Source organism: Sardina pilchardus, chromosome 3 (genome assembly GCF_963854185.1).
Source record: "Sardina pilchardus chromosome 3, fSarPil1.1, whole genome shotgun sequence".
Lineage (NCBI taxonomy): Eukaryota > Metazoa > Chordata > Actinopteri > Clupeiformes > Clupeidae > Sardina > Sardina pilchardus.
In genome coordinates this window covers 40,758,428-40,779,845 of record NC_084996.1, presented here as the reverse complement: position 1 = coordinate 40,779,845, position 21,418 = coordinate 40,758,428, and the positions used below count along the sequence as shown (strand labels likewise).

General features: G+C 39.1%; 1 protein-coding gene across 1 annotated transcript in view; it reads right to left on the bottom strand.

The window, feature by feature from the left end:
• foxred1 (FAD-dependent oxidoreductase domain containing 1) overlaps nucleotides 1-21,418 on the bottom strand; it is an 89,511-nt gene that overhangs the window by 64,475 nt on the left and 3,618 nt on the right. Inside the window, exons 2-5 of the mRNA XM_062533296.1 lie at nucleotides 14,407-14,627; nucleotides 14,201-14,311; nucleotides 13,999-14,117; nucleotides 2,803-2,897 (exon numbers count right to left, since the gene is read on the bottom strand). Of these exons, the coding sequence (XP_062389280.1) occupies nucleotides 2,803-2,897; nucleotides 13,999-14,117; nucleotides 14,201-14,311; nucleotides 14,407-14,627 (546 nt within the window). The remainder of the gene's footprint in view (nucleotides 1-2,802; nucleotides 2,898-13,998; nucleotides 14,118-14,200; nucleotides 14,312-14,406; nucleotides 14,628-21,418) is intronic.

Below are 21,418 nucleotides of genomic sequence, written 5' to 3'. Positions count from 1 at the left end.
ATGTCAAACATGCATTAAATCTAAGAAACGAAAAACACAAATATCATGTATTGTGTCGTAAACAGTTAATGACTTCGTGGCCACTATGCGCAACTGCATCGCGCAGTGAGCTGAAGGATAGGAGGACCGACACTTATTAACACAAAGCTTTGTAAAGCGCTAACAACCACCCCTCAAAGTTCATTGTCCATAAGTCCAAACAATAAGTATAAAAATCCGACAATCCAAAACGATAACGAGATCTCCCAGAAACGAAAAACAAGTTTGTTGAGTAGCCTAGTCCTTCCAACAATCTCAGCTTTTGCGTTTGTTAGATAAAAGGCATTCTGTCCTGCTGTATTCCAATGAGAAAAAAATCATCCACAAAGTAGGCTAAGGGTCACGGTAATGCAGCATGCAGGAATCTATATACGCACAAAACGAATGAATGGGTTATATAGGCCAAAACGAATGAATGGGTTGGGAGAGTCGTCTGGCTGTGTCAGCAGACTGCAGTCGGTCTCGAGGGGTTAAATAGCGCACGTACTTGAATTTTAATCTGAAGAAGACCACACGAAAATAAAATAAAATCAAAAAAGAAGGATTTCAAGTGTGCGAACCTTTTTCCATTATTTAATGATTTAGCCTACTCTTGTTCTGCACCTTGACCGGGGATGTGCACAAACTTTTTTACTACACTTGAATTTTAAACCAACTCTTCTCTAGCCTATATCCTATACCCATACTTTAATAATCAGATGTTATGCTCATTTTTGTAGGCTACACCTCACCGGCAAGCACGCACGCAAATGCTGCTTTTGCACATCTACAATATTGGCCAGGCTATATAGAATAGGCTTTTAGGACTGTATTTTGCCTTCGTGCAACTTTAGTTGTGCTCAATCTAAATTATTGTCAGTAAGGATAGGTCATATTACCAAATGGCGAACCTCGAAAATTATTTAGGATATAGAGCCGTGTCCATTACGCATGCAGTTATTTGTTAGGCTATTGTTTTATTTGAGTGTTTTTGTCTACCATGGCAAACATAGTTGAAACGTTCGCTCTAAACTTATGTATTTCCAATCGGCTTTCACAAAACCGATGAGGTCCAGATCTCAGTGGCCTCATAGCTGCCTACAGCCATGCATAGTAAGCCTAATGATAGCCTAATAGTTATGACATTAATAGCCTATTAATGACCTCATGTCGGAATGGCACGTTGTTTGAAAAAAAAAAGTTAAATAGGCCTAGGCCTACCGCCGAGTGGGGATATGTCGGAATGAACAGCGGATACCAGCTGGGTTGTAAAACATTACTGTATTCGTTGATCTTATCGATGCAGTCCTTGCGGCCACTTCTCCCCATCGTAGGAAACTTTCTGTTTAGTGTTGACAACACAAAGGCCTTCACGTTGTGTGGCAGTGCTTGCTTGCCCTTCGATCCATCCCAGTTGGTGGTTTTGCACCTGTCCCTGAGTTATAGTCTATATGAGTAAGCGCTTATGCTCTAACCGCATAATAAAAGAAGCACCTGCAGCAGTGCTTATGGCAAGGCTATTAACACCTGTCACTGAGCTATGGACAAGCAGTTATGCTCGAAAATTATCATAATAACAGACACACCTAATTGTATGGCTCTATGTTTAAACACATCAAATTAGCAAGCATTTCCGCAGCAACGTTTGCTTTCTTTTTCTGTCGGTCCGCGGTTGCTTGGTCAATTGCGCAGCAAATTATCAGATCACCGGACCTAATTTCACTCCATGTCTCGCAACGTCTGGCAACGTTGCCTATGACTAAAGTGTCTAAGTAGGCTAGTCCTACTAATATTAGCCTACATTTGATTGCTATATGTTTGTAGCGCGCCAGTTTACCCATCCCCTACATCAAAACAGCTTAGAATCAATCAAAGAATCAGCTGTGTCGGCGTTAGGCTGTAGGCGATTTTCTATAACCATTTTCATTCATTTCAACAATGGTTCATTGAAACGTCGTTTGAATAATTTCGCCAGTCATCACCTTCATTGTAATGATTAAATGAGATTAAGGACTCGACTATTGACGGATATGCGGTCTTCATCATTTTGAAATGCGGGATGAAACTTTCTGCCACCTGGTGGTTGTTTGGGTACATTGCCTTAGCCTCGAAAAAAATCGGCTTGACGGCCTGCGGGATCTCTTCGGGAGTCCCGCGGGAGAAGGTGCATTCTCAACCCGTACCCACTGTACCTCTCAGCTCCAAGTACCAGTGTGGACACTGAACGTCTCCTCTCCGCAGCTTCAAATGTTGTCAGTGAAAAGAGAAATAGGATCGGTACAGAGAGAGTAGAAATGCTCCTGTTTGTTAAGCACAACATTCATCTGCTTCCAAAACCCGAGAAGGTCAAGGGTTAGGCCTAACCCTAACATACACAATTTTCACATCGGTGCATCACTAGTTCCAATAGTTATGATCCCTGTCTTTTAAGGAAAACATTTATTTATGTTCGACACTTTATTCATTCACAAAGAAAATTGATGTCCTTAAAGGTTGGATATTTCCTCATTTTTTATTTAAGGCAATACGACCAATTTCCAGACGATTTTATATTCCTCTTTATAGTCAACTTTAGCATGTGTTCCAATACTTATGGAGGTAACTGTATATGTGAATATCGATAAATGAGCCAATAGAAATGCTTCGAATTGGTGGCGGATGGTGGTAATTAAACATAAATGAGGCCACATTCATGAATGGCAAATGTTGATTTTGTTAATAAACAATGAAAAACGGTACACGGTTGAAAACGGTACACACTGTTCCTATAAGCACAAAGCTTACCGTAAGAGGCTAGTGCCACTCCATCAGTATTAATCCATGGAAACATGACTTTGAGCTGTGTTGGAGACAGAAGTTTGACTTTGGCACCAGCATACCTGATGAAAGAGAAGGTTTATACAAGTATTAAGTTATTAAGTATAAACAGTAACGAGAAATGCAATTCCAAGGAATTACCAGTGCATGAAAATGCACAAATGTATAGATAGATACTGTAGATATGGTTACTAAGGTATTGCTAGGATAGACATGGTGGTTGCATAATTTAATGAAAGTTGATAGTGTGAAGGTAGTTAAAAAGTTGAATATGGATTGCTTAAAAGTTGTTGATAGGACAATTTAATGAATGTTGATGGATGACAGTTTAATTGATGCTGATAGGTAGATCGTTTTAATTGGATGTTTGATAGATTTAAGCAATAAGCCCCGAGAGGCCGTGGTTTATACGGTCTAATCAAACAGCTAAGGTTGTTGTTAGGCACAACGCGAAGCGAAGTGCCTAAAACCCCCTTAGCTTCACACACTCAACACAGTTGAGCCCCATGGTCTAAATGAAGAATTGTGTCTGTTCTGTTTTCCCTGAATTTGTCATCTTAGCTTAATTTATTTTCACTTTATATTTCTAATTTCACACTGACTAAAGATGTACTTAAAGCAATAGTTCGGAATTTTGGACATAGGACCTCATTTCCAACTTAGTCGGGGTGATATAGGTCGGTGAAGACCATTTTCAGTGAATTTCTGCCCTTCCTTGAGTTGCAGTGTTCATCTCGTGCTAACCTGGTCCCGAGATAATGCAAGTCAACCGTAACATCCAGCCTGCCACTGAAAACACTCCACAGAACACCCGAAACAAATAAATTATAACGTCAGACTATCGATGCACATGCCTGTGTTGAAAGAACAATGTTAGAAATAAAACTAACCTTGCATCGCATTGCAATAGCCTACTTTGTTCCCTGTATGGCAGTGGCGGATTGATATTGAGAAACTAGTCCCTCAAAATGTAATAAATCATTGAGTTGCAAGGTTAGTTTTATTTCTAAAATTATTCTATCAACACGGACATGTATATCGATAGTCTGGCGACTAGGACTTGTCTCGGGTGTGCTGTCAAGTAAGTAAGATGGTTTTGGTAAGTCTTGGATGTTACCGTTGAAATGCGTTAGCTCAGAACCAGCGTTAGCAAAGGGGAACGCTGCAACTGAAGGAAGGGGTTAAACGCGATAAAAACGCGATAGTCTCCACCGACCTATATGACCTCGGTAAAGTTGGAAATGAGGTCCTATGTCCAAAATTCCAAACTATTCCTTTAATGCCCATTTTTCTTTCAATGAGTGCTCGTACTGGTTAATTGATGGTTATACCCACCCCTCATTACTAACCAATGTCTTGGAAGAGGAGGGGAGAGGGGTTCACTGTGTAATGTTACCAGTATGGTTTGACTCAGACACAGTGCGTCGAAACGTCAGTCAATTATGTACCACAATAATATTAAGTTCTTAAGTAATCTGAGTGCTCCGGTCATCTCTGGGTTTAGTCTCTTTCTGAAGTAGCCCAGCCAGCTTTGCTTGTCTATGTTAGTTCACTTTTTACTGAGCTACATGGCAGTGATGTCAGGTCGGGTTGGGGCGGGTAAAGAAATTATCACTTTATGTGCGGGGCGGGTTGGGCGGGTCATTAAAAACAAAATTAAATTCAAATGTTTCTAAAAATCCATGAATGTTGCGTGCAACTCCCTATAGCCTATATTAAACATTTGGGAATATCTATTTTCATATTTTAATAAGTTCTTTGATAAGGTTAGCCTACGTCACTTGACAAGTCACGAAAGCGCCAAGCAGCTACAGCTGCCAATAACAACAAAAACAAAGAAATAAGAGTGAAGATGGAAGACGATGTGCGGGAGAAATTGAGGTCGGGAATTTACACCCTTAAAAGCAAAAAAGGTCAGGCTGCTAAATCAAATGTTTGGGACCGGTTCTCGGAAATAGTTAGAGCAGAAGACAACAGCAGTATCGGCTACGTGAAGTGCAATTCCTGCAAAACAATGTACAAACACGAGAGCCACAAAATAGGCACGTCCAGCCTGTCTAGACATGCTCGCCTGCTAGCTTCATGTTTAAAAGTGACTTAGATTTCTGGTAATTTTCCCATTTAAAACGTGTCTCCTCTCAAGTTAGAAAGTGCAATAAGACCAACTGAAAATGAAACCTGGCGTTTTTCTAGGCTGATTTGACATGGAACTACACTCTCATCTGGAGTAATAATCAAGGCAACTTGCAGCTACTGGCACTACTACTGCTTGTTGTCTATGGGGACTATTTTCAGATGCTGCGTACGATATCACTGCACCTAGGGGCCCCCTCCCCCGTTGTTGACGGTAGCCAGCCAGCAGTCAGCAAGTTGCGTGATTCCAGTGCCAGGAAAATATGAAACCAAAGCCTCTGATGAAACACCAGCAATCATGAAGCGGAGTTATCCCTCAGGAAGCCAGAAAAAAAAGAAGTGAAAGGAAGAAGAAGATAAGAAAAACAGATAGTGGTAAGTGATCATTTACTAGTACGTCGGATGAATTAGCCATGTAGCAACAAAAATACAGTAAGAAGAAAATGTATTTGATACCATGCTAGAGTTGCCTAAAAAGAGGAATATAAAATCATTTGACAATTGATCTTAATGTCTTAATTCAAAAATTGAATAAAAATAAAACCGCTAAGTACCCCAATTTTCTTTGTGATTGAAGAAGGTTTCGTAAATAAATAAATGTTCTTCCTAAATGCTAGGGGGAAGGAAGTATTTGACCCCCAATGTAACCCTATGGGAATTTAACACATAGGGTTAACATAGGGGCAGGCAGATTTTTATTTTTTAAGGCCAGCTATTTCATGAATTCAGGATATCATGCATCCTGATAAAGTTCCCTTGACCTTTCACCATAGCTAGAGATTGGCATGGTGCTTTTTCTAGTAGGCCTATTAGCCTGTTTGATGCTCATTGAGCTCAATGCAAATCAAACAGGCTAATAGGCCTACTAGAAAAAGCACCATGCCAATCTCTAGCTATGGTCAAGGGTATGTGATGATGTGGGGCTATTTTAATTCCAAAGCCAAGGGAAATTTATCGGGATGCATAATATCCTAGATCCATGAAATAGCTGGCCTTGGTGAAGGTAAAAAGCTAAAGAATAAGATGAACCCCACCAACACAGACAAAGAAGAACAACAAGGCTGTTTTCTCGAAACGAGTTTCCTCCGGTTTCCTCTCCCACTCTAAGCTCAAAAACTCCACTTCTGTATCACCTTATTATTTTATTATTATTATTTCATGTTTTTTTTTATTTTATTATTTTTATTTCCCCCTTCCTCCTCTATAATGCAATGTATATTTTCTTATTATTATCTTATTTGAACATCTCTTGTTCCTCCACGCATTGTTTCTGTAATCTCGGCTTCATTGAAAATGAGGGCTACCCTCAATGACTCTCCGAGAATAAATAAAGGTTGAATGAACATGCACCCAACTTTCCAGTTTTATTCCTAAGTAGAAATGCACCGATAGATCGGCTGGTGACCGGAATCGGCCGATTTCCACGTGATCGGCCTTGACCGGCGACCGGCCGGTCAGTCTGAGACGTGCCGATTTTATGTCGGTCAAATGCACCCGCACGTACTTGTAACAACATCACTTTGCTGAGTTAGCAAAGTTTGATGAAGCTAGCAAAGGCCAATAGTCAGGGCTGGATAAAGCGCTAATACTGAGTTTTTCTATGCAGCGAAAGCTGTGCTTTGCCATATTGCGTGGAATTTACTAAGCTGTCACTTCAGGTTACAGCGATCGTCTCCGCCCGCCCCTGCCGCTAATTGCGTGCCCACAGCTGAATCACAAGCGCTGTCAACAAGCAGCGACATAGCCTAGGAGTAGTTATACTGCACTTAAGGCGAGACACGGCAGGAATAAACTTTTTGATTCGGTTTGCCACCTTAGCATGTATTCTTTCGCACTACTACAACAACAAAGTCCGATTTACACATTTAGAGGTTTATTTCATTACCTTTTGTCTACCGCGACCGTGATACAAAACATATCATGTGTGGTGTCGTTAGAAAGCTGTGTTTCTCCTGCATGACGTTATGGCATCCAAATATGGACACTTCCTTTGTATCCGCAAGCAATCGCGAAAGTTCAAAGAATAGTGTAGACTGAGAATTGCATGTCATTGGCTTTGTTTCAAGGCTGTTTTTTCAAAATCAGTTTTTTGTAATTTTCCAACATCTCAGCCTATGTAGCACCTACATACCAATTACCCAGTTATACACTTATCAGTAGCCTATTCTGAAGATATTGGATGTGAGAGGAAAAACATAGGTGTTCACACAGTGCATTTCTATTAGTCCAGCCATTGATAAGTTGATTACATTTCTATATTATCATGTTGTATTAAAGAAAAGATAGAAAATAACTCTTTGCGTGTGCTGTAAAGTGGTTAGAATAAATGAAATCGGAATCGGCTAAAATCGGTATCGGCCGGTCAAATTCTATGAAAAAATTGCAATCGGTGCATCTCTATTCCTAAGTATATTGTGAAGACTTGTCCAGAGGGGTTTGTTGATTTATCATTCTAAGCCTGATTTATATGACATTTCATTCTTAAAAATGAGGCGAAAATCAAAATTTTATGGTTATTGGCAGTTTTTTCAGGTTTACTGGAAAACAAAATGAAATATCCATAAACCCCTCTGGACATGTCTTTGAATCTACTATATTTACAAAATAAAAAAATAATTTTGGACCTGGCTTTGTCTAATGTTGAGTTTTCGTGGTTTGAAATATATGCAAATTAGCGCATAATTAATGATTTAACGCCTGATTAGCATATTTAAACATTAAATTACACAAAACTTGCAATACATTTTTTTCACACATTTATGTGAGTAATCAGCTGGTGAAGTTTCATGAAGATATCTTAAACCCTCTAACCGCCCAAGGCGCCGTACGGCGACAAGCAACGTCACTGATTAAAACAGACGATAGATCCGAGTAAGCAGAAAAACGGCAGAAAAACGGCAAATGTTAAAAAACAAGCTCATGTGTTATGAAGTCTTGGGTCTGCCATTCACCTACTCTGATTCTGAAGGAGAATATCTGCCTTTTAGAGATTATGATCGGTCGTCCATTTGCAGTGACAGTGAAGATGCGTCTGTGAATGGAGGTGCGTCTTTGCGTGTGTACGTCAGTGTCTGCCTGCAGCAATATTGGCCAGAGGATAAGCATGGTGTGCTAGGTGCCAGTGATAATCATGATGATAGTGTCTGTATTTGACATGGTACAGACAGCAGGGCTAGTAAAAATAGGGCTCTGGAGAACTACAAAGTCACCCGCAATAGGAACTGATTTGACCAGGCTACTTTATTGTATAGTAACATAGGGATTGTGGTAATACTAATAGTTTACTATTGTTGGTTTACATGTGACTGTGGTCCTGTTCGTTTTTTATGTAGGAGAAATTACAAAAATCAGCTCAAATGTGTTTAACAACCAGTATTTACTAAAAGGTGCGTAATTTGACGTTATTGCCATCCTGTGACGTCATAATATGCAAATTAGATGAGTACATCGACCCCCTTCATAAACTTTAGTTCATACTCAATGATTTTCACATTTACAGTAGGACTTTATCTCTGACCACTTTCAAGCCATGGCCTTTTGAAATTTTTAAGCAAAAATCCAAAAATACCTGGGCGGTTAGAGGGTTAAGTTAAAAATTTTAACCTATTTACCTGTAGTGTCTCGCCTTAATCGGGCGTTTATTTTATCGATTAGTCGACTAATCTAACGACTAATTGGGCGATTAGTCTAACGATTATTTTTCTGTTGTTCGATTAATAAAAACCATAATGTATCTCAAATAAATACCAATCCTGAAAACACAATAGCAATGTGTATTAAAACAACAGTTATGACAACGGGACATTTTAAATCTACTCTTAAACTTATTGGAGTGCTATGGCATGATTAGCTTGCTTGAGGGCTAACGTAGTTACTTTTAAAGTAACGTTAAAGTCAAGTCCAACAATGCATTTCATGTTCTAAAAGCTAGTAGATGTTTGGAAAAAACATTTTATTAAATAACATTTAAATAGCCTACCTTGGAACACCAGCGTATTATACTATATCTATATAATATAATAAGATATATTAAAAGATATACAAAGAGAGAATCATTAATTTCTGATATTCATAGCAGCACACTATGCAGATTATAGCCTACTGTTCATATACAACTCCACCTCTTTAACCCTATGAGCCCTAAGCTGTTTTAAGGGCATTTTCACTACCTCTAGTTAGAAGTATTTATCCTGGTCATTGTAAGTGCCATTCACACATGTTACATATTGTTTTTTTCAGCACAGTCTAGATATCCACAATATCATGTATAAATACTTGCATTGATTTGATTTAGATTTTTAAATAATAAAAATTTGAAAAGCGTACTATACAAATTCTTACATTTTGACGTGTATCTCACCACAGCAAGCTCACATCTCGACGAAACTTGCATGGTTGTGTAGGCCTGACTATCTTGAAAATGGCAATATAATAACCATGGTGGAGGTATACTTTGGGGTTGAGCAATGTACAGAAATATGTGGTGTGTGCCTTCCAGAAATTAAAGGCAATTTTTATTTAGTGATGAAAAAATGACTTTTTGGCACTTTTTGCGCCCCATATTTGTGACACTAGCTGATCTGACATGACTTGTTTGCGGTAGCACACATGACGTGCACAGATGATGATTCTCTATAATATTTGTTTTACTGCATTGCAATGAACAAAGTAAAGGCAAAAAGTGTTTATTTGTCAAACAAATTTGGATGCAATATGAGTCTTGAATTGGATACCATACAGGAGTTTGCTAGGATCTCAAAACCGTGTTATGAACGTGACTTGCCATAGAGAAACACATGATAACATTGGATTATGAACATAGGCTATTATGCCACACAAAAACATGAGGTAAGTGGAGTAAAATTAATTTAGAGCTAAATTAAGTTATTATTTTGCTGTCACTTCGTCTGTTTTATGGCCTAGAAGGTTGCATTTGGTATCTGTGGATAGCTCTAGCTCTCCTCTTTCATCTGACATGCGTGCCATATCTTTTTGATTGCGATTTCACGAGGAAATCAAACGAGAGTAAAGGTAGCCAAAGCTATATGACATTATTATTTGTTTGTAACTTCGTCTGATTTTATAATACGAAATGATCGATGTATTTGGTATCAATGCAAAGCTCTGCTTCTCCTCTTTCATTTGATATGCGTGTCATGTCTGTGCGATGCGTGGTCCGCGAGTAATTCAAGCGAGAGTTCTGGATGCGCCGGTGAATGCAGAGCAATATAGACTGTAAATATGATATACTTTGATTTAACTTCATGATTTTATTTTATTTTCATACTTGATCGTACAGACAAGTGTCTAGTATCGTTGGAAAGCCCCGGTTCTGCTCTTTCCTGCAATATAAGTCTCATCTCGCTGTGACTAATAATAGCGACGCAATGTAACAAAGAAAATGTGTGCGTTTTTTGACGCACTTTGCGTCCGTCGGGCTCATAGGGTTAATTCAGCTGTCTGGTTGAAGCCTCAACATAGGCCTACTATAAACAAAGTTGGCTAGCTTAGTCTACTAGTTGGATTGTTCAGTTTCCCCACGTGTGTTTAAGTTTCAAGGTGGGCTAATGCTTTTTCTCCTTGGGACAGGCCCTTTTGAGTTGGAAAACATTGGTATTGAGATGCAAGAGTTTTAATCAAATCTGTGCAGCATGCTAATTATTTATGCAAACCGGAATTAATAATAATTTTGCTAGTCTTCTATGCGTCATTGCTTTCACGATTGTGAATGTTTTATTTTGATTAAATGTGCATGTCGAGGGACGGGTGTCCGTTAGTGAGAGGGAGAGCGAGAGAAAGCGGGCCAAGGCGAGGGGGTTTACAAATCTGCGGCGCACCGCCACAAATTAGTCTGTGTGGGACACACTGCTCTAATGACCACAACATGAGTTAGCTCTGTGTGTTCCAGCCGTAAGCTAGCTGCCATTCCAGCCAACAACAAATGCTAATGTAACGGGTGCTAGCTGGTTAGCTATGCTGTAGAACGTTAGTAAACCTCACTCTCTGACGCTTCAAGAGCGCTGCTTGCATGAAAGCTACACAACGCAGGTTACACTAAGAAATACAAGAATAGAATAGAATATATACTTTTTTGATCCCGTGAGGGAAATTCGTTTCTCTGCATTTAACCCAATTTAACCGAATTAGTGAACACACACAGCACACACACAGTGAGGTGAATCACACACTAACCCAGAGCAGTGAGCTGCCTGCCCAACCAGCGGCGCTCGGGGAGCAGTGAGGGGTTAGATGCCTTGCTCAAGGGCACTTCAGCCGTGGTGGACTGGTCGGGGATCGAATCGGCAACCCTCCGGTTACAAGCCCGAAGCCCTAACCAGTACACCACGGCTGCCCACCCAATACAATACAATACAAAGCTGTCTCACTGCCAGTGGCAAGCTAACATGAACTGCTAACCAAACAAGCACGAAAAGACTGCAGAGAGCTGGGATAGTTAGCGAGCACTACCAAAGTGCACTCAGCTCAAGCTGCACAACTCAAGCTGCACTACCAAAGTGCACTCAGCTCAAGCTGCACAAGGCTTTTTTGGTTTGAGGAAGTGCGAACTGTTTGTTTTGTTTGTTTTTGTTACCCACGTGTTCGTGGCGATATGTCGACGAATAAATATGATGTCGACGATATTTTGAAGTCGATTGGTCGACGTCATTGACGCATCGCTACAGGCCTAACTACAACACAGGGATTTGCAATAGAGAAGGACACATACTATGCAGTCATGTTCACCAAACCTTCCGCCTACTATATTCCGCCTACAATGCCTTGAATGCATTGCCACCTGAATGTGAAGGGGAGAGATGTGTCATGAAGTTCCTTGAGAGAGGCCCAAACAACACCTACAATCTTCCCTTACTGGAGAAGGTAGAAGATGTGGGAAGGAAATTCATTCTTTGCCAAGGAAAGCTGCAGGGTGCTGGCCCTTTTTATCTCAAAAACCACAAAGCAATTGAAAGTCTTTACAAAAGAAAGCTAAACGAATAAAAAAAGAGTGGGTGATCCGTCACCTGTTTACAATGTTGGCCTATTTCATGTTTATTTCAAAGATATTGTTGGTGTAATGTGGTGTAGTTTCTACTTTAAAATAAATAATATTGTCAATATTAAAAGAAATCTTAAGTGACATCTTAAATACTGAAACCAATACAGTTTACCAGTACCAGTTTTAGGCCTACTTAGACATGTTTGTGGTGGTCCATTGTTACAATCCAAACATTAAAAGTAAAAAAAAAAAAAATTGTGTATAACATGTATAACATGTTAAATATATAAATATGCGTTTACTACATGAAAAAAATAATATTTTTTTATATTTGTGTAAATAAATGTGGTTGTGGGCTATTTGGAACACATAGGGGCTTAAATAGTACTACGGTACCATTTAAGCCCACGCCAGACTTTTGACTTTATTCATAACATTTCTTCAATTCCTTCTTTAAAATATGGATAAGAAATTAATATAACTTCAAATGATAGATTAATCCATCATTTTAACAAACTAGATGTACCGCAAAGCGATACACAATATGACCGCCGCTCAGTCCTGCACATTCTCTCCGCAAATATCAATCACGCTTTTGTTTCCATCGCCTACTCCATCCCCTACTGCAACTTTTATGTATGTAAATGAGTGTGTGCATGTGTGCGCTTGTTTTTGTGTATGAGTGCTTCTCTGTTTGAGCGTGTGTCTGCTTGTGTGTGTTTTATGTGTCTCTGTGTATATGTTCACTGTGTTCTCTGCCGTCACTGTCACTCCAATATCAGATAACACACACACACACACACACACATGCGCGCGCGTGCACATACACACACTCACACACACACAGGCACACACTCACACACACAAACACACACTCGCACACGCACACACACACAGGCACACCCACAGAGAGAGAGAGAGAAAGAGAGAACACACACAGAATACACACAGATAACACAGAACACACACAGACACAGAGAGAGAGAGAGAAAGAAAGAAAGAACACACACACAGAATACACACAGAATATGCACATACACACATATACACACATGCAATCACACAGATGGGCACACAGAAACGCACCCACACACACACTCACTTCTAGTACATCACACACACACTCACTTCTCAGCTCCGGTGGTCTCACACAGTGCCGCATCTCACAAAACGTACTCAAAGGGGATTTAGATTCCAGAGGGTTAATACCACCATCTACAGGCCGATGGGTATGCAGTCCTGAATGTACACATAAATCCATTTATTTTATAGCCCCCCATGGATGAAATTCCACAAAACTTACTGGCATACTCCCAGAGGGTGTCAGGTTAATCATACACATGAAATTTGGTGCAGTTCATAACATCTCATCTGAAGATAGGGGCAATTAAAGCAATATTACATTGCATTTTAAATTTTTACCATGGGGGTGCAAATCACAAATGACTGGTTATAAGCTAAGTTGATGTGAACTCTTGAGACCAACATACCGTAAACATTTTGTCATCCTCGGTGCCATTTTTTGGGGGGATTTGGGCGGGGGCAGCGCGGGGATGGAGTGACCCCCAGGGACGAAACGAAATTTTTCCGCAGAAGTCTACTGGGGCTACATGCCCACCAAGTTTCATGTGCCCTGGTGTTACGGTGTGCCGGGAATGGTTGACGGAAAATTCAGAATCGATGACGGAAAAAAAAAAACTTTGACAACAACTATATGACTATGCTACGCTAGCGGCGGTCATAATGATCATGTTGATAAACCTTTTTAGAAAAATATGTGAATTTAGATTTTGGTGGGCTTAATGGGTACACTTACCTTATAGCACATTTCATACACAGAGGTCATTCAATATTCACATAACAAAACTAAGCAACCAGTAATCAAGGATAAAGCATAAGAGGCAATAGTCAAAGAATGGTAAAGTCATTTTGGTCCTTCATAGTTTCAACCTCTTAATTTTACAAATTACAATGCCAGAACATGTCAATCACAGAAGTGCCCCAATAGTTAAAAAAATAACCCCTACACTTGCCTTTGGGTCTGATAGTTTGCTTCCATAACATGCGCCCCCTTTTCACTTGCTACGAAGAGGTACCCTGAGTGGTTGAACTGCAAGTCCACGGGATCTTCATTGAGCACACCAAGATGATCCTGCACAATATGAAATAACAGTGAAAGACCATTCTGACTTCTGGCACAACACTAGATTTGAATATTGTAATAATCTGTATTACATTGATATTCTTCAAGAAGTCAGCAGATGCTAGAGAGAGTTGTATGTTCTCTGCCAAAGAAAACTGTTGTCGAATTCCTCCAGCTGACAACACAGTAGAGGCCTGGGCATACTAAAGCAGAAAAGTAGGTTGAGAAACATGCAATGAATTTCATTATATCCATTTATTCATTCAAATGTATGTACACAGGCTGAAAAAATGCTTACTGTAGGATCCTTTTCCACAACCAGCACTCGCAAAGAGTCCCGTGGTCTTGTTTTCCTCTTTAGCCAGTAGGCTATCGACCATCCCACAACTCCCCCACCAACAATTAAGATATCCACTCTCTCTGGTGGGAGCCCAGGTGTCATCTCATAGGGGCTCCAGTCACTACCTGGTAGAGCCGCTGCTGCCTTTTTGCGCATGTTTTTCATGTGAAGCTCTAGACCTGAAATGATAAAATATATAATGAATAATACCTCTATGAGTCTATGAGGCAAGCAAAAACTTCACAAACACTTTTCCCTGTCTCAAATGGAGAAAAGGTGAAACTTGAAACTAAAGAACACCTGGGGGAAGCTGAACAGTCCAACCAGTAGACCAGTAGACACAAGGCAGACACACACTTATTCTATGGAAAAGGATCAGCCAGACTAGGGATGCACAGCCCCAATATGAACAAAATAGCTGGATCGGGGATCGGAAAAAATGAGCAGATCCAGGGGCCGATCCGAATTTAATTTAGTTAAAAAAAAGGCTGAGCCATGACGCTCAACCAGCCATTTAGCGCCACTGTAGACTGCTCACTGCTGCGGGTTAGAGTATGCCATCACCTCACTGTGTGCTCTGAGTGTTTAAATTCACGGATGGGATAAATACAGATACCAAATGTAGGCCTATGTCATAGGATCAAAATAATGTCTATACTAACCACCATTTGTCATAGATTAATTCCGATCTTGCGTTTTGTTGCATTTAGGCAACACGTTTAATGTGTAACAGTCAACACAAAATAGGCTACTCAAACTAAACACATTGTCATTTTCATCTCATATCTGTATAAACTGTTCTTGGTATCAAGACATGCAAATGTTCAAATTGGCTGTTAAAAACTTCCCATTTATTAAATAAAACGTACAACTTCAAGTGCCGTTTACCACCATTCAAACTTCGTGTGAACTAATTAGTTTATCGTGGGGAAACTGCGGGACCGTACCACTATGAGTAAATAGAGGGGTTTCGTGGGTGACACCATTTTGGCAGGGGTGTTTCAATGTCACTAATATGGGATTTTTATCTGCAAAATTGTTTTGATGGGAGAAAATTATGCATTTGTTGAGTTTCATGTCAGCTAGTTAGATTTATTATTTAGTAATAACTAATAACTGTGTAATCAATAATGATGATAATAATAATAAGAATAATACATTACCTTTAAATATCTAAGTGTTATTTTGCTAGATTTCTTCTTAGGAAAGCAATGCTTAGTTAGAGAAAGAACGTTTAAGTCAAGCCTGATGCTTTTAGTCTTTTCCACATGGTGAGGTATACAGTTTATTAATTAACAATGGTATCGGATCGGTATCGGATATCGACCGATACGCAGAGCCCAGGCATCGGTATCGGTATTGAGACAGAAAAAGTCGGATCGGTGCATCCCTAAGCCAGACTATGAAAAAGAAACTGTGACCAGCTAATAGGCTAACTGAAATAAGGTAAGTGGTCAGTTAATAGCCTGCAATATATGTTTAACCCTTTGGTGACGGTCCATTGAAATATCGTTCACTGAGGAACGATGACGTTGAGTCTAATAACTCCATGAATAACTCCGCCGTACCTCAACTGATTTTATTAATGAAAACTTCCTCATATACGTCACATCATAAGCTTTACAGTGATATGATTGGTTAAGGTATTTGTGGCGCGAAACAGTTTCACTACTTGAAGAGAAAACAAGAAGTTGAAATGTCACTGCAGTCACTCACTCTGCCTGCTGCATCGGAAGGAGCAACGCTAGCTGTCACCATACATCAGACATCATAACGTCGTTTGAAGGACAAACTGGTGGATGAACTGAGGTAAAACAGTCTTTTTATGTGTTGTTATTAATACCTATCCACGTTATTACTTCAAAATCGTTTTTATCTAGCTATTTTGACCAGTAATTGCACGGTGAGTGTGACCGTAACATATGCGTCTGTGTTTACTTCAGCTCGCAATATTTGCGGGTGTTTTAGCAAACTGTTATCTTTAGTAAACTGTTGCTATTTTCAATGATATTTGGGGGGTAACTATATGTAAAACATGATGAGCCAACTACTAGGACTGTCACCTTAGATACAGTGCCTATAGAAAGTCATCATACCCTTTTGAAATAGTTACTTTTTCTGTCTTACAGCCTGAAATCAAAACCCATTTTAAAAACAATCTTTTCCAGTTTTATTTACAAATTTAGCTGTGCAACATCAAAATAATGAAAAAAAAGTCAACCGTTCTTAAAATTAATAAAAAATTAAAAACTAGAATAACAGGGTTGGAAAAGTCATCATACCCCTGACTTAATACTTTGTAGAGCTTCCTTTTGCTTTCATTACAGCCATCAATCTGTTTGTATATGTCTATTATAGCGTTGCACACCTAGATTAGGGAATATTTGCCCAATCTTCCGTGCAGAATTGTTAAAATCCAGTCAAATTCTGTAGGGAACGGCGATGGACTGCTCTCTTCCAAGTCAATCCACAGATTTTCTATAGGATTTAAGTCAGGGCTCTGACTTTGCCACTCAGGGATATTCACCATCCTATACTTAAGCCACTGCTTTGTTCTTTTGGCAGTATGTTTAGGATCATTGTCGTGTTGGAAGGCGAATGCCCTGCCCATCTTCTGCTGTCTAGCAGAGGGACACAGGTTTTCCTCAAGAATTTGGGTGTACTTGGCAGCATACATTTTCCCTTCTATCCTGACCAAGCCCAGTCCCTGCTGAAGAGAAACATCCCCACAACATAATGTTGCCCCAACCATGCTTCACACTAGGTATGGTGTGTTTTGGGTGGTGTACTGTGTTTGGTTTACACCAAACATTGCGCTTGGAGTTCAGTGTAAAAACACATCTGGAATATTCTGCTACCATGTGGAAAAAGCTTTTATGGTCAGATGAGACTAAGATTGAACTTTTTGGAGACTAAGATTGAACAAGATCTGTGTATTTTGGAGTTGAATTTTAAATCAGGGAATGAAAGCATTCTACTTTTTAAAAATTCTACTCGTCACTTCAACTTGCAGTTATAAGTAAATTGATCATAACTTTTGAACCAAAGGTAATAAATTGATTCTGTTTCTTTCACTGAAGAGAGCACAACATTGTCTATAACTCACACACTATATCTGCGATAGCTATTAGGTAAAACATAAGATTTATCTTGAAAAATATATGTTTTCGTGTTTTTTAAGGTTGAATTTTGAAGGTATTGTTTAAAAACAATGTATGTTACACTTAAACTTATTAACCATGATATATACCATTTTAAAGGGCTAGTTCTTCTGATCACAATGATGGGTATACTATGTCTAGCATCTAGCATATCCACACAACAAGCCTTTTTGTGTCACAGGGGCATCAAGTATGAAAAACGGAATGTTTAGTGCCATCTGCAAAGGTCCAATAAATTTATCATAACATTTGAACAAAAGGTGACAGATTGGTTCTGTTTTTCTCAGTGAATAGAGGACAAAATTGTGAATCTCTAACATACTCTAGGTTTTTCTCTACCTACAACAGAAATTGGGGGAAAAATTAGATTAATCTTGACTAATTGATATTTTCGTGTTTTTTGGGGTTGAATTTTGAAGATATATTTTACAAATATGTATGTTCTCTTCAAAGATATTAGCTATATTTTATACCATTTGAACGCCCTGTTTCTCCTGATTACAGTGGTATATTGTATAACTGCCATGTAGCATAATCACACAATGCACCTTTTTGTGCCATGAGGCCATTGAGTATGAGAAAATGGAATGTTCGGTGCAGGCAGCAAAGGGTTAAAGTAAAAAGGTCGTCAGGTTGTTACCTGTAAATTGTAGTGAACTACTTTAGCTTGCTAACCTCTGTGTACAGTGGGTACGGGTTGGGAATGCACCTTTTCCCACTGGACTCCCGAAGAGATCCCGCAGGCTGTCAAGCCGATTTTTTTCGAGGCTAAGGCAATGTACCCAAACAACCACCAGGTGGCAGAAAGTTTCAACCCGCATTTCAGCTGCATTTAATGATGAAGACCGCATATCCGTCAATAGTCGACTCCTTAATCCCATTTAATCATCAATTTTGACAACAATCAGCTTAAATGTCAAATCATATTTATTTCTCTTTGTCGCCATGGAATAGGGGGAAATGCAGAGAAACGAGATGGTCAGTCCTCGTATTTTTTATTCACGTTTCGTTATAAGAAATATATAGGCTAAGTAATATAAGTTAAAGTCTTCTTCCGTATTGAACAGACGCTCGGCATGTCAGATTGCAGAGTTTTCGAATGTTTTACAACCCAACTGGTATCCGCTGTTCATTCCGACATATCCCCACTCGGCGGTATTTAACTTTTTTTTTTTTTTTCAAACAACGTGCCATTCCGACATGAGGTCATTAATAGGCTATTAATGTCATAACTATTAGGCTATCATTAGGCTTACTATGCATGGCTGTAGGCAGCTATGAGGCCACTGAGATCTGGACCTCATCGGTTTTGAGAGCTGGAAATATGTGTTTGCTAAATATCGGTAGCCTATATTGTTGTGCACGTTGCGTTGGCGACTCGGGGAAGTGAAAGCAGTTCTGTTTAGACATTGCAAGTTTTCATGGTGATCATCGGCGCAGCTGTAGCTGATTGTGAAAGCCGATTGGAAATACATAAGGGGGGGGGGGGGGGGGGGGGGGGTTGTAAATAAATATATTATATTATAGGCTATATATGCCCTATATTAAATATTATATAGGGTCATTCCGTGTCAAATCACCCAATTTTAGCCAATTTGGAAAGTGACCCTCTCCAAAAAAATCTGAAATAAATTACAGGTGTTTGTAGCCTAGACCTATGCACAAATCTTAAATAGTATGTCTGGATCACTAATGGTTTAAAAACTGCAGCCCTTTGAAGCTTCAAGTCATTTTAAGCATTGTGGTGAACAATCCTTTTTGGTCAACTTGCAACGTTATTGGTTCTTTTGGTATTTCACACACATCAGTGAAACTATGTGAATGGAAGCACATTTTCCTGTTGAATTAAGAAATCTAATCAGATGAGACGTGTCTTGTGTAATTTCCCCTCTGCAAAGCTCTGAAAATGCCTCTAAATTCATTATGTGAAAAGACATCATCACTTTTGAAGGCTTCTCATTCAAAAGGTATGTGCCACAAATTTCATCAGGTTTTTTTCCCACTCATATATGGACTACAAGGTCATGTCCATGCATCAACTTTGGTTGTAATCGTTGTCATATTGTCAGAGCATTTTGTTTTAATTGGGCTTGATTTTCAAAAAGCCCATTTTCGTCCTATCATTTCACCATGTGGACAGTTAACAGGATTTTTTTAAATTTTACCATATCACATTCTGTATGTGAGGATCATCTGTCCAAAATTTGGGCTTGTTGCTGAGTTTCTTTATTGGAGATATGATTTTTGTAAAATATTCTCTATAAATCCACTGAACTTGCATAGGATCTGCAGTACCACTTTGCACCACATGGGGTGCTCTTTTAATACAATGGAAGTCAATGGAAGAGTAAGAGATTCACTTGTTTGCTGCACATATCCAATCTAAACACACATTTTATGGTTCATAGTTGAATTTCTTGAATTTGAAGTAATTATTGCAACATGAACAACATACTACTCATAAATAAATGTTATTTAGAGAAAATAAGCGGATCAAGCAAATTATACACACATAAGACTGACTGGTCATCATACATACAAGATACTTGATGAGTTATCTCCTTTTCATGAATGCGTCTTGGATCCAGGCAATAGCGTTTTGAGCCCTCATACCTTTTGATTAAAACTTTTATGTGATGGAAACATGCATGGTCATCTTCATCAAGTGAAATATCTGCTCTAAACTGCATCTGACGCTTTTTCTGCATCTGATAATGCTCTGAATTCTTGAAACCCCTTTTTTCTTGAATATGTTCATGTCTTTCATTTTCCAACTTCTATGGTGGTGTAGAAAACTGTTAAAGATGGCAAGCTAAATCCTCTTGCTGCATGTATGATCAGTCAGTCTTATGTGTGTATATTTAGCTTGATCAGTTTATTTAGCTAAATAAGATTTATTTATGAGTAGTATGTTGTTCATGTTGCAATCATTACTTGGAGCAATTCAACTATGAACCATAAAATGTGTGTTTAGATTGGATATGTGCAGCAAACAAGTGAATCTCTTACTCTTCCATTGACTTCCATTGTATTAAAAGAGCATCCCATGTGGTGCAAAGTAGTACTGCAGATCCAATGCAAGTTCAGTGGATTTATAGAGAATATTTTACAAAAATCATATCTCCAATAAAGAAACTCAGCAACAAGCCCAAATTTTGGACAGATGATCCTCACATACAGAATGTGATATGGTACAATTAAAAAAAATCCTGTTAACTGTCCACATGGTGAAATGATAGGACGAAAATGGGCTTTTTGAAAATCAAGCCCAATTAAAACAAAATGCTCTGACAATATGACAACGATTACAACCAAAGTTGATGCATGGACATGACCTTGTAGACCATATATGAGTGGGAAAAAAACCTGATGAAATTTGTGGCACATACCTTTCGAATGAGAAGCCTTCAAAAGTGATGATGTCTTTTCACATAATGAATTTAGAGGCATTTTCAGAGCTTTGCAGAGGGGAAATTACACAAGACACGTCTCATCTGATTAGATTTCTTAATTCAACAGGAAAATGTGCTTCCATTCACATAGTTTCACTGATGTGTGTGAAATACCAAAAGAACCAATAACGTTGCAAGTTGACCAAAAAGGACTGTTCACCACAATGCTTAAAATGACTTGAAGCTTCAAAGGGCTGTAGATTTTAAACCATTAGTGATCCAGGTATACTATTTCAGATTTGTGCATAGGTCTAGTCTACAAACACCTGTGATTTATTTCAGATTTTTTCGGAGAGGGTCACTTTCCGGCACTGGGTGATTTGACACGGAATGACCCTATAGGCTATATGGCCTGGT